The sequence below is a fragment of the Lepidochelys olivacea genome, assembly GCF_965140295.1.
Source record: "Lepidochelys olivacea isolate rLepOli2 genome assembly, chromosome: 27".
NCBI classification, from domain to species: Eukaryota; Metazoa; Chordata; order Testudines; family Cheloniidae; genus Lepidochelys; species Lepidochelys olivacea.
Window position 1 is genome coordinate 7,265,892 of NC_140437.1, and position 14,695 is coordinate 7,280,586.

The 14,695-nt window shown below is 45.5% G+C and overlaps 1 protein-coding gene across 4 annotated transcripts in view; it reads right to left on the reverse strand.

Moving 5' to 3' along the window:
* LOC311513594 (acid-sensing ion channel 2) overlaps positions 1-14,695 on the reverse strand; it is a 1,297,158-nt gene that overhangs the window by 35,195 nt on the left and 1,247,268 nt on the right. For 3 of the 4 annotated variants that reach the window (XM_084615520.1, XM_084615517.1, XM_084615518.1), the window contains exons 4-5: positions 13,614-13,764; positions 6,506-6,562 (exon numbers count right to left, since the gene is read on the reverse strand). In XM_084615520.1, coding sequence (XP_084471646.1) covers positions 6,506-6,562; positions 13,614-13,764 — 208 coding nt within the window. The remainder of the gene's footprint in view (positions 1-6,505; positions 6,563-13,613; positions 13,765-14,695) is intronic. The other variant, XM_084615519.1, reaches the window with a different exon arrangement.

Consider the following 14,695-nt stretch of genomic DNA (forward strand, 5'->3'; position numbering starts at 1 on the left):
CCTGTCCAGGGAAGGGCTGAACAAGCCAACTCTTTGATAAGAAGAGGCAGAGTTTCCAACCATTCAATCCATCCCTCCTCTGCTGCAGCCATTCCTGTCAGCCTGGGAGATTGAGACAGCTCTTCCCCAGGATTGGTCCAGAGCCCAGGTTTGCTGGGGGTGGACAAAGGAAGAGGGTGCTCTATAATGGCTGCATATGCAATGTTATGCAGCTCTTCCATCTCCAGCCAGGTTTGGTCTCCACCCTGGGGGAATCCAGGAGGCTGCGTTGGGATAAAGGCCTTACTGGAGGGATTGGGGTCTTGAAGATGGTGGGTAAAATCTTCAAAAGCATCTAAGTGGCTTAGGAACCTAAAAGCCCCATTTTCAAAAGTGACTTAGGCTTGGTCTATACTTAAAAAGTAGGTTGCCATAGCGGCATCTCTCAGGGGGTGTGAAAAATCCACACCCCTGAGCTCCAAAGCTATGCCAACCCCCTGTGTAGCCACAGCTGGGTCAATGGAAGAATGCTTTTGTCACCCTAGCTACCATCACTCGAGGAGACTGTGTTTCTACAACAATGGAAATACCCCTTCCATAGCTGTAGGCTGTGTCTATGCTACGGGGTTATAGCAGTGTAGCTATGGCACCACGGCTGTGCTGTTACAGTTCCTGTAGCGTAGACATGGCCTTAGGGACAGATTTTTAAAGGTATTTAGGTGCCTAAGGATGCAGATAGGTGCCTAGTGGGATTTTAAAACCGCCTAGGTGCCTAACTCCCTTTGGACACCTTTGAAAATGCTACTAGGCTCTTCCTGGTGTCTTTAGTCACCTAAATGTCTTTAAAAATATGGCCCCCAAGTGCCTAAGCCATTCTTTAAAAAAGGACTTAGGCTCCTAAGTCACTTAGGTGCTTTAGAAAAATGTTACCCTTTATTTCTATCCTTTGCTTTTAGCTAAGGTGGTGTCAGGGGTGTGTTACATGACAATTACAAGAGATTAAACAGTATGGAGATGACCAGCTTAAGGGAATTTCTATTAATATTCCTCCCATGAGCCTTACAGCTTGGCCACACAGCTAAAGACAATACAGACATGCAAATATTTGGCATTTCACAAACAACCTTAACTCGAAGACAGCACACGTCCCTATGCACTGCTCCGACACTCACCTCACTGACTTATGGGTATATTCATCTACAGAACATACAATTAGTGAGGCATATGCTGAAATACTCTGCAGGCCCATCTGCCCATCTGTGTCACAGTTAAGGTTCTTTGTGAACACATCAGATGGCATGTTACATAGTGTTTCTGAGGGTCTGCTGTTTCACAACTGTTTATCCCAAACTTCTGAAACTCAGCAAGAAAATTCTCTTCTGAGCCTACAATGATCCCCAAATACTATTATTATTGTTTGTTGGGGTGATTAGGATGAGCTCTGCATAGTAAACAGCCACACGTACATGGGGTGTTTGCTTGCAGTTGGTCCTAGCAACTCTCTCGTCAATCATTAGTGGCTCCAAGTAGCTACGTGTGCTCTGCAGCACAGGGACCTTGCCTCTGGGACCATGCCCCGGGACCTTGCCTCTGCTGGCATGTTAAACCTTGTGAGCATAGCTAGCAGCAATAGCCACTTGCAAAAGGGAACATATGGCTGTCCAAGAACACCAAGTCTCCTATGGTGAAGCTAGCAAACCAACCTTCAAAGTATAACACTGGTGGGAGTGGGGATGGAGAAAGCTAGTGGATAGCTTAGAGCTTTGGTGCAGATGGATTATGATACACTGGTCAAGCACAAAGCCAAGGAGTCATGGTCAAACACGTGGAGACTACTGGACCATAGAAATTGAATGAAGACTGGAAAGAGAAAGAAAAGTATCCAGCTTGGCTGTCGCCCAGACAAACAAGGGCTGCGATCACTGATCAGACATTGAGGCAGGGGCAAAAAGTATGAGATCAGAACAGACATAAACACAACAGTATGAAGAACAGGGAATTACGTGATGAACTCAAAGGACAAGACTTCCTGGAACATGGAATGGAAGAACAGTATACCAGGCTGGAGGACATGCAGTAATGATGTATGAGTTGAAAAGATATGAGTGGGAAATCACTGGTCTATGTGAACCAAGATGGGAAGGCAAAGAGGATTCTCCCACGATGCACATAGGATATTGATATTGGGAAGAGAAGACGGTGGACACCAGGACAGAGTTGCATTGGTGATAAAGCCTAAGCCACACCAGACTCTTATGGCATTTAACCTGCTATCTACTTATATGCTGAAGGTGAGATTCAGAATCAAATCTCATGGAGTTACAATAATACAAATACACGTGCTAACCTCAGCAGCCCCCAGGGAAGAAAGTGATACATTTTATAATGCTCTACAGAAAACTATACCAGAAGTTTCAAAACAAGACATGTTATGATGATGGGAGATTTTAATGTGAAAGTAGGCTAGGACTGGAATTCCTGCACTGGAGCAGTAGGCAGATTTGGATAAGGTGAAGAAAATGGGAGAGGAGAAAGGCTATTAAATTCCTGCCTAAGCAACAATCTGCTGACAACGACCATGCTATTTCCACAAAGTTAGCCGGGGAGGAAGTGGACATGGCTATCACCTAATGGGCAAAAGAAGAACATGGTAGACTTTGTGCTTGTGAATCACAGATGGAAATCAAATGTGTTGTGCAGATCATTTGTGGCTGATATCAGACCAGATCAAATGTTACTGTTGGCATTTATGAAGTGGAGGCTGAGAGCAATCTGAAAAGTGCCAAGAACTGAGATCTATGACATGGGCAAGTTCAAAGAGTCAGATATGAGGAAAGAATGTGCGGGAAAACATCACCTCTCTGGTGAAGAAATGAGCCTTGAAGAGACAAGGAACAGTGTAAAAATGTGATTATGAGAGCGGCTGAACAAGTTTAGGATTACAAGGTCAAGGAGGATAACAGCTGAAGCGCTGCAGCCGAGTGACAAGCATAGGAAGCTGAAGGAGAATAAAAAGGAGGATGTGAGTCTAAGAGCTGAGTACAACAGGCTCACCATAAAGATAAAAGCAAAAGTGAAGAGACACAGAAACAACTGGGTTAAGCGAACAATGTAAAGAAGGAGAAGAATAGGCAAAGAGAACTGTGGGTTGTATCACAAGATAAGAGAACTGAGTGGGAGATATGAATTGAAGAGGTCAGTGGTAAAGACAAGTGCGAACAAATAATTGAGGATGAACAAGGAAAGACTAAGTGATGGAAAAAATACTTTGAAGAGCTGTACAATGTGCAGAACATAGAAGACGAAACAGCCCCGGAGAAGCGTCCCAGCACAAATGAGGGAGAGCAGATGCTGGAATTCTTAGAAGAAGCTAAGATCTTAATAGAAAGTTTGAAAAACAAAAAGGCGCCGAGAAGTGACAAGGTAACTGCAGAGCTGCTCCAAGGTAAAGGCAATGCACAAGCTACTCAAGCAGGTCGACAAACAAGAGCAAGTACCAAGCGAACAGGGGAAAGTAATTGTAGTACCGATCTACAAAAAAAGGAGATCAGAGTGAGTGCGAGAACCCTCAGAAACACTATGTAGTGAGTCTGCCGGGGAAACCATTCACCAAGACATTGCAGAAGGGGAATGTGGAAGTGGCGCTTTCAGAGGAACTAGCCCAGAAATACAATAGATCAGTTATTTGCGATAAAACAGACACCAGAGAAATACATAGTATACAACCAAACCTGTTACAACCATTTTATAGACTTCAAATAGGCTTCTTGATAGCATTTGGCAAAAGGCTTGTGGCAAGTTATGAGATTGTGTAGCACCCCTGAAAAATTAGTGCAAGTAATAGAGAATGTCTACAGCAAGTTGATGAGGGTGGTGAGAGCAGACAAAAAGGCTGATGGAATGGTTCGGGACAACCACAGAAGTGAGATAAGGATGCATTCTATCCCTGGATTTGTTCAACCTGGTACTGGACACAGTGATGGCTGTAGCATTGAGATATGAAATTGGAGAAGTCATGTTATGTGGGAGGACAGTGCATAACCTTGGATATTGACCACACAGCATTGACCAAGGAGGATTTACAGACAAGGTAGGCCAGGAAAGCAGAAAATCTGGGTTGAAGATCAACTTGGAGAAGATCAAAATGCCACCAGTTGGAGGACAAGAGAAAGACGGAAAGGTCAAACTCAGAGACAAAGAACTAGAACAAGTAGGGAAATGCGTGTTCCTTGGAGGACTGGTAGCGAAGAAAGGGAATTATGAAGATGATGTAAAGAGAAGAATTGGATTAGCCACTTATGCATTTGGAAAACTCAGCATGATCTGGAAGGCTAATGACATTTCAATAAAACAAAAATCAACATATATGAGATCACTGACAGTGCTGTATAGGTCAGAAATCTGCAGTCAGAGGAAAGCCATGACGCCAGATTTTGACAGCAGAAATGAAGTGGCTGAGGGGAATACTGAGAATTTCAAGACTGCAGAAAATAAAAAATGAAGAGATAAGAAAACTGCTAGGGAAAGAAATAAAGCTGTTGCAGAAGATTCAAGAAAGACAACTGCAGTGGTCTGGACCTGGAGGGGATACCATACAAGGTAATATAACCAGAGGGCAAGGAACCAGAGAAACACTGTGGATGCACTGGACTGACGTGGTGAAGAAGGATGTAGATCAAAAAAAGTTTAAAGACGAATGAAGCTGTGAAGCTGGTACAAGATAGAAAGTGATGGAAAGACTTCATTCTGCCCCGTCATCACTGCTCAGCTGACTGAAGGGAACCAGAAAAAAAGATCATTTTTTGTTATTTGTGCTGTGATAACGCCTAGGAGCCGCAATCATAGACCACAACCCCATTGTGCTAGGCCTGTACAAACAGCACAAAAACGCAGTCTCCCCCACCCCCAGATGCCATAGGAATAGCTTGATCTCGTTAAATGTTACAGGAGAATAGATGTGTGTGTGTGTGTGTCTGAGAGAGAGAGAGAGAGAGAGAGAGAGAGACAATGAGGCTTAGCCACTGAACCCTGGTTATACCCTTAGCTCTGGAGTTATGAGTCTCTCTAAACCAACAGCTATCTGAATCCCTAGGGGTCAGAATCTATCTGAGACCCAGGGTTCAGTTGACCTAGTTCCCATGGCATGATTTCTGCTCTCTCTGGGTTGGGACTGCTTTGTTTCTGGTGTAATTTATGCACACAAATGTGAATAAATGAGATCAAGTCGGTATAGAACACATTAGAGTCTGAAATAATGAATAACACACCCTCCCATCTCACCAGAGATCTGTAAAGTTTCTGTCCCTTTCAGGACACAAAGTTTTATCCAATTATTTCCATCTGTTCATAAGAAGGCATGTCTCAGAGCTTGGGGAAGCAACAGCAGCTACCATTGGGCGAAGAGAGTTGTGGCATTTTATTTACCAGATCTATTTATTTATAGATTGGGTTGTGAAATCCCCTGGGGCCCTGTACTCCACGGCCCCTTTAATAAGTTGTGGCATAATATTTACACAGCGCTGAACATTGTGGAGGAGCTGGGCAGAAGTGCTCTTTTAGTAACATGTCAAGATAAGAAGCAGCTGCTTCTATTACTGTCTGGGCCAGAGTGGGAAGTGGCTGCATGCTGGAACATAGAGAGCACAGATCTGACACAATCTATATTAATTATTATTTATTTGTATTGGAATAGTGCCAAGGAGTCCAGTTCTGGACTAGGACCCCATTGTGCTAGGTGCTGTGAATTTTTATTGCTATTAGGTGTATTACAGGTAGTGCCAGGACTCCACTGTGCTTGGTGGGGTACAAACACAGAACAGAAAGATGGTCCCTTCCCCAAAGAGGTTTGAAGCGCCTACCCTTTTCCTATCAGAAGGGAGCCCCTAATGTAGCGGGTTTCACCTTCGAAGGTCCCTGCCCCAAGCTTTGGTCAGGTACACGGATACGGGGGAGAATAACACAGTGCCGCTGAGAGCTCCTGCAAGCACCTGGGAACAACAGCGGGAATGTTCGGGAAAACTGCACAGTATCTTTAACATCCCCTCCCGCCCCCTGAAATGAAAGCAGAGGGCCCAGCTGAGGAAGGACGTTGTATGGGGGGTGCGGGTGACATCAGTAGTAACTCTGTGTTAATGGGGTTACACCGTCCCGTCGGGTGTTTTCTCCATTCGGCCTGCCCCGCAGCCCAATGTGCCACTTCCGAACTGTGGCTGCCCCAGGGGTCCCCAAGGCGTAAGAATATGGCTCATGTGGTCCTTTATTCTGGCACCTTCAGCTCTAAGCATGCAGGGTTCAGAATGAAGTTAGAACATGGTCCAAAGGGACTGGAGGAACATGCATTCAATGACATTTTGGCTATCATCAGAAATTGTCCCTGTGCTGCCTTTGCCAGATTAATCCTGGCCCAGTGGGAAAGAGGGTACAGGCAGCTTTGGGGCATCTGACACAGCCATTATACTCTGCAAAGAGCCAGGCCGGCCATCACAAACAGACCTAACGGGCCGGAGAGCCCCTCCAGTGTACTAACCCAGCGCAGGTTCTGCACATTCCTTATACTGCTCCGGAGTACAGAAAGGAGCGTCCCCTGCACAGAAAAGAAACACAAGACAAGAGGGAAACATGTGGAGTCAGAAATCGGAGCATGATGGAAGGCCAGTGACTACAGCAAGAAAGCATGCATTAGGCAGCCTTTTGTCTGCACACGCAGTGCCAATCACCTAGGAGCAGGGGTGCAGGTAAAGAGGCTCACGCAGCCAGTGTGCAGCGTAGGGTGAGAGGCAGGGTCTGATCTGCACTTGCAATGCATCTCTCTGGAGATCACATACTGGAGTTGCTGTTTCACGTATAACATCGGATAAAGGTTTCCATAGCTAGTCCAGCTAGTCAGCTCCCACAGGTGAGGCTTGGTTAGCCTCGGTCAGTATCTGGATGGGAGAGCTCTGAGCTGCAGTGTTGCTGATTAAATAAGTGGCACCTTTTCAGAACTGAAATAAGGTTGTGGCGTGGCGCTATGGATCTATAAGCAGGTGACATTCCTGAACCTGCTTCTAACACAGCATGCACACACCGGGGACTTATTGTGTACTTGAAAAACAACAGAACAAACCCTAAACCTGAGCCTAAGCTTTCCCCAGAACTTGGCTGTTCTCCTGAAGAGGGCTTTCCCCTCACTGTCCCTAGTTTCTTCTTCTGCAGAGAAACACTCAACCTTTCTATACTTCTGAATTTAACTTAATAGGGCCCATCTGGTCTGGCTATCAGGCTGAACCAGCAGAAATAGCTCTGCCTCTCTGTTCAGAGGTCCTAGGACTTGACACTTGGTTACAGATGCACTGTGCTGCACTCTTTCTTTGAAATGAGACATTAAACAAAATCCCTGACCATTTGTGGTCATTCATGACCCCACAACACTTTTCACAAGAGTAGGGGGCTGGTAATTACATCCCCTTTGCAGTTTCAATGGAGCATGGTATCCTTACTTCCTATGACAAACAATTATGCACTGCTGCTGTGAGTTTTTAATCAACTTTTGCATTGCTCCCCAGAGGTGACTGCATTTCAGTGGTGAATAAGTTGATCCCAGAGTGTAGTCTGCATCTGAGGCTACAGTCAAATGATATGCATCCCAAAGAGAGTAAGACTTATTTCTGCTCCTTTATTTCCGAATCCTCTTTTACATTATCCACAAGAACATCAGAACGGCCAGACTGATTCAGATCACTGGCTCATCTAGCCCAGTACCCTGACTTCCAACAGTGGCCAGTGCCACATGCTTCAGAGGGAATGAAGAGAACAGGGCAATTTTCAAGAGCTCCATCCCCTGTTGTTCAGTCCCATTTTGGCAATTGGAGGCTTTGGGACAGCCAGAGCATGGGGTTGTGTTCCTGATCATCTTAGAATCATAGAAGATTAGGGTTGGAAGAGACCTCAGGAGGTCATCTAGTCCAACCCCCTGCTCAAAGCAGGACCAACCCCAACTAAATCATCCCAGCCAGGGCTTTGTCAAGCCAGGCCTTAAAAACCCCTAAGGATGGAGATTCCACCACCTCCCTAGGTAACCCATTCCTGTGCTTCACCACCCCCCTCGTGAAATAGTGTTTCCTAATATCCAACCTAGACCTCCCATACTTGAGACGATTACTCCTTGTTCTGTCATCTGCCACCACTGAGAGCAGCCAAACTCCATCCTCTTTGGAACCCCCCTTCAGGTAGTTGAAGGCTGCTATCAAATCCCCCCTCACTCTTCTCTTCTGCAGACAAAACAAGCCCAGTTTCCTCAGCCTCTCCTTGTAAGTCATGTGCTCCAGCCTCCTGGTCATTTTTGTTGCCCTTTGCCGGACTCTCCAATTTGTCCACATCCTTTCTGTAGTGGGGGGACCAAAACTGGACACAGTACTCCAGATGTGGCCTCACCAGTGCTGAACATTTCCCTCGATCTGCTGACAACACTCCTACTAATACAGCCCAATATGCCGTTGGCCTTCTTGGCAACAAGGGCACACCGCTGACTCATATCCAGCTTTTCGTCCACTGTAATCCCCAGGTCCTTTTCTGCAACTTGGCTAATGAACATTGATGGCCCTATCCTCCTTGAACTTATCTAATTCTTTTTTGAACCCAGTAATACTTTGGGCCTTAACAACATCCCCTGGCAAGGAGTTCCACAGGTTGACTGTGCGTTGTGTGAAAAAATACTTCCTTTTGTTTGTTTTAAAATTGCTTGCCTATTAATTTCATTTGGTGACCCCTAATTATTGTGTTATGAGAAGGAGTAAATAACACTTCCTCATTCACTGTCTCTGCACCAGTCATGATTTTATAGACCTCTGTCCTATCCCCCCTTTGTCGTCTCTTTTCCAAGCTGAATAGTCCCAGTCTTTTTAATCTCTCCTCTTATGGAAGCTGTTCCACCCCCTAATCATTTCTGTTGTCTTTCTCTGTACCTTTTCCAATTCTAGTATGTCTTTTTTGAGATGGGATGACCAGAACTGCATGCAGTATTCAAGGTATGGGTGTAACATGGATTTATATAGTGGCATTATAATATTTGCTATCTCATTATCTATCCCTTTCCTAATGGTTCCTAACATTCTGTTTGCTTTTTTGACTGCCGCTGCAGATTGAGTGGATGTTTTCAGAGAACAATCCATGAGGACTCCAAGATCTCTTTCTTGAGTGGTAACAGCTAATTTAGACGTCATCCTTTTTTATGTATACATAGGTCCTGAAACTAAGGGTGCAGGGGATGCTGCTGCACCCCCAAGCTTGAAGTGGTTTCCATTATACACAGGGTTTACAGTTTGGATCAAAGGCTCTCAGCACCCCCACTATACAAATTGTTCCACCACCCCTGTATGTATAGTTGGGATTACATTTTCCAATGTGCATTACTTTGCATTTATCAATATTGAATTTCATCTGCCATTTTGTTGCCCAGACACCCAGTTTTGTGAGATCCCTTTGTAACTCTTCACTGTCTGCTTTGGCCTTAACTATCGTGAATAGTTTTGTATAATCTGTTTACTTCTTTTTCCAGATCATTTATGAACACATTGAAGAGCGCTGGTCCCAGTACAGATCCTTGGGGGACACCACTATTTACCTCTCTCCACTGTAAAACTGATCAGTTCCTACCCTTTATTTTCTATCTTTTAACCAGTTACTGATCCATAAAAGGACCTTCCCTCTTATCCCATGACTCCTTATTTTGATTAAGAGTCTTTGGTGGGGAACCATGTCAAAGGCTTTCTGAAAGTCTGAGTACACTCTATCCACAGGATCACCCTTGTCTACATATTTGTCAACTTGCTAAAATAATTCTAATAGATTAGTGAGGCATGATTTCCCTTTACAAAAGCTGTATTGACTCTTCCCCAAAAAATCGTGTTCATCTGTGTGTTTGATAATTCTGTTCTCTACTATAGTTTCTATCAATTTGCCTGGTACTGAAGTCAGGCTCACAGGCCTGTAACTGCCAGGATCGCCTCTGGAGCCTTTTTAAAAAATAGGCATTCCATTAGCTGTCCTCCCACCATGCGCTACAGAGGCTGATTTAAGCAATAGGTTAGATACCACAGTTAGTTGTTCTTCAATTTCATATTTGAGTTCCTTCAGAACTCTTGGGTGAATCCCAACTGGTCCTGGTGACTTATTGCTGTTTAATTTATCAGTTTGTTACAAAACCACCTCTACTGACAGTTCTCAATCTGGGACAGTTCCTCAGATTTGTCACCTAAAAGGAATGGCTGAGATGTAGGAATCTCCTTCACATCCTCTGCAGTAAAGACCGATGCAAAGAATTAATTTGTCTTCTCGTCAACTCCCTTGTCTTCCTTGAGTGCTCCTTTCTGGTGTAATTTATGCATACAAATGTGAATAAATCAGAACAGGTGTGTACAGAACACATTAGAGTCTGCAAAGCTACGTGTAAAATGAATAACACACCCTCAATCATCCAGTGGCCCCATTGATTGTTTGGCAGGCTCCCTGATTCTGAGAAACTTAAAAAATTGTTTGCAGTTAGTTTTTGTGTCTTTTGCTAGTTGTTCTTCAAATTCTTTTTTGGCTTTCCCAATTATACTTTTTCACTTGACTTGCCAGAGTTTATACTCCCTTCTATTTTCCTCAGTAGGAGTTGACTTAGGATTTTTGTTTTGTTTTTAACTGCCTCTTTTACTCTGCTGTTTAGCTACGGTGGCATTTTTTCCCTCTTAGTATTTTTATTTATTTATTTAGGGGATACATATAGTTTGAGCCTCTATCATGGTTTTTTGGTTTTTTTTTAAGTTTCCATGCAGCTTACAGGCATTTCACTCTTGTGACTGTTCCTTTTAATTTCTGTGTAACTAGCCGCCTCATTTCTGTGTAGTTCTCCTTGTTGAAGTTAAATGCTATTGTGGTGGATTTCTTTGGTGTTTTCCCCCCTAAAAAGATGTTAAATTTAATTACATTATAGACACCATTACCAAGCAATTTAGCTATAGTCACCTCCTGGACCAAATCCTGTGCTCCACTTAGAACTAAATGAAAAGAATTGCCTCTCCCCATGTGGGTGCCAGGACTAGCTGCTCCAAGAAACTGTCATTCATGGTATCTAGACATATTATCTCTGCTTTCCATCCTGAGGTGACATGTTCCCAGTTAATATGGACATAGTGGAAATCCCCCATTACTATTGGGTTTTCTATTTTCTGGTCTCTCTAATCTTCCTAAGCATTTCCCCATCCTTGTCAGGCAGTCGGTAGTATATTCCTTATGCTATATGCTTATCCAAGCGTGGAATTTCTATCCGGAGAGGTTCTCTGGTACAGTTTGATTCATTTAAGATTTTTACTGTATTTGACTCTATGCTTTCTCGAATGGATAGTGCTACTCCATCACCAGTTTGACCGACTCGGACATTCTGATATATTTTGCACCATGGTATTACTGTGTCCCATCAATTATCATCATTCCACCAAGTTTCTGTGATGCCTATTATAACAATATCCACATTTAATACCAGGCACTCACCTATGTTAGTATTTAGACTTCTTGCATTTTTATACAAGCACAGTTAAAATTTGTCAATATTTAGTTGACTGCCTTCATGTGATGGAACTGTATGGGACTCTTTTTCATTTGACTGTTTCTCTTCAGTTCCTACCTGTATGTTATCCTCTCCTCTTCACTGAGAGTATCCCTTTCATAAATCCTCCTCTAAGGAATGTCTCTATCCACACCTGTTGGCTTTCCTCCTGCCCTTAGTTAAAAACTCCTCTACAACCTTTTTCATTTTCATGCCAACAATCTGGTTCTGTTTTGGTTTGGGTGGCGCCCATCCTTTCTCTTTTTCCAAAAGATTCTCCAGTTCCTAATAAACCTAAATCCCTTCTCCCAACACCATTGTCGTCTCATCCATGCACTGGAGACCCTGAAGTTCTGGCCCTGCATGCGGAACTGGGAACATTTCAGAGACTGACACCTTGAGCTCCTGGACTTTAATCTCCTATCTAGCAGCCTAAATTTGGCCTCCAGGACCTCTCTCTTACCTTTCCCTGTGTCACTGGTACCTACATGAATCACTACTGCTGGCTTCTCCCCAGCACTGCCCAAAAGTCTGTCTAGGTGTCTAGATGTCTAAGAGAGATCTGCAACCTTCAAAGCCACCAGACAATTCACCGTGTGGTTCTCCCAGTCCAATAACTATATTTCTAATACAAACCCAACTATCTATATTCCTAACAATCGAATCCCCTGTCACTATTAGCTAATAACAGTATTACTTCCCTAGGGTTTCCTTCATATGTACTGCTGAATTTTAACTGCAAACATACTCCAGGCTTCTGAGATCCTGCAGGAGCCCTGGGTTCAGAGAGACAGCAACAGCCTTGCAGCCTACTTCATGTACATGAACTGAGCCTAAGCCCTCTAGCAGTTTGTAGCCTAAAACCTGCTTCAGGCACCTGGGGTGAAATCCTGGCCCCACTGGAATCAATAGGTGTTTTGTCATTGGCATCAATGGGATAAGGATTCTACCCCGCACTGTAATGACTAGTGGGAAGCTATGGGTAGGGGCAGGAATCTATTAATCTTCCTTGCTAAGCAGAGCCAATCTGCACCTAGGTGTGATGTCCTATGGGCCTGGATTCTGTGTGACAGGCAGGCCAGTGAGGTTGGGACAAAGGAAAGGTTGGTTTCCAACTCCTGCACTCAGTGCCGGACAGTACAGAGTAGGGGGTGGGATAAGATGGCTTTTGTGTTCCCCTGACCTTGAGGCTGGCCAGGAGCCAGTCCTGCTCCAAGGGGCTGTTCTGCCAGCTGGGGATCATGGGAGCACTCTGGCCAGGCCCTCTTTTTCCCTGCCACATGCTCTAGGCTGGGCAAAATGCCACCACAACAGCATCTGCACAACATCCAGGAACTGCCCCTAGGCAGGGCGAACCCAAGGAGAGCCAGAGATGCTGTGTTTCTGGCTGCTTGGTGCCACTTGGAGCAGGACAAAGTAGCTGAGCAGAGCCAGGTCTCAAGGTCCAGGAAGCCAGTGGGATAAATCATGTCTCTGTCGTACAGAGTGGCAGGAAGAGTGACAGGAAGCAACATAATAATAATGCCTAACTCTCATCTAGCACTTTCCATCAGTACATATGAAAGCACTTTACAAGAGGGGCAGTATTATTGCCCCCATTTTATCAATGGGGAAACTGAGGCATGGGGAGGGGTACTGACTTGCACATGATCACCCAGGAAGTCAGCAGCAGAGCTAGGATGAGAATTCAACTCTCCTGAGTGCCAGGCCAGTTCACAAGCCACTAGACCAGCCTGGCTCCCTTCATAAGCAAGTGCTTGTATAGATTAACTGTTGGCACATACACAGCCCCTTCCAAGCTCCGAGCTTGATCCAGCAGCCCTGGCTCACTGTGGAGGCTCCAGACGTCACCACTGAAATGCAGACACCACTCAGCACCCTGTGGGAGGCGCCAGAGCAAACCCTTCCGGTCCCAAAAAGTACCATGGGGAGCCCACCCACAGCATCAGGGCTTCCAGGTCCCACCTGAGATGATGTGGCTGCTGTCCTAGTGCCAAAACAAGAGCCTAAGGCATTAGCCCAACCACACACAGTCAGATATGTTCCACGCATCCCCATGCAGACTGACCTGGCATGTGGACCATTTTGCAGTTGCAGTTTTCCACAATGTAGCGGGTTTCACAGTCGATCCTGCAAGCCGTGATACTGTAAATGGGGAAAAAGTCTAACCCCACATCCGACAAGCGACACTCGCCCCACGGAGGGGGCAGGTAGGTCAGCTGCAAGAAACAGAAAGAGCCGGTGGTTAGTAGATCACAGGCATCAGCTGCAGCATGGAAGGTGCTTGGGGGAAGATGAGTGAAGGGGAAGCTCTGCTCTTTAACAGATCCTGGCGACGAGCAAGGCACTGAGTGTGTGTGTCTCCCTCATTGCGTCGGGCCCTTCCAGACGGAGGAGCCCCGCTGGGTGAAGGACGAGAGCAGGATTGTAATAGCACAATGGCTGTGTGAAGTGGGGACCGAGCAGGAGGCCGACACAGCAGTTAGACAACGATAGGAGCATGCATAGTCACAGATGGAGTTTTGTACTGCTAAAGGGTAGTAGAACTCGGGACTCGGTGACTCCGCTCTGCTCCGCCAGGGAAGAGTCCTAAGTGTAGTGACACATCACAAAACAGAAGGGGCAGGCTGGTGTTGGCAGGCAGATCTCCCTTGCCTTGGTGGGGAAGAAACTGGCAGGTTCCCAGAAAAAGCCACCCAACCAGCCCAGGAACAATTTCCCCAAGAATTGTTTGCTTCAGCAATGCCATTTCACAGTGGGGGAGTGGAGCTGCCTGGGACTCGGCAGAGTAGGTGCAGGTAAAAGGTGTTGGCCTGCGTTTGCCACGGACTAGAGATTCTTGGTGCCTCGTATTTTGGGTGCCCAGTTTGAGACCCTTTAGGACAGGTGCATGCTGAGCACCCCGGCACTCCCTGGGGCAGCCACAGTCACTAGTCCCCTTTGACAATGCAGTCCAACAGCTGTGCAGGGGTGGGACAAGGTAGGTACATTTGAACAGGTCCAGACAGGGGGTCCTGAACACCACATGGGAGAGCTGTGAGCTGTGCTTTAGGAGGTAGTGTGGCCTAGTGGATAGCATGTTAGCGCAGGACTCAGGAGGCCTGGATTCTACCCCGGCCTTGCCACTGCTTTGTTAGATGACCTTAGACA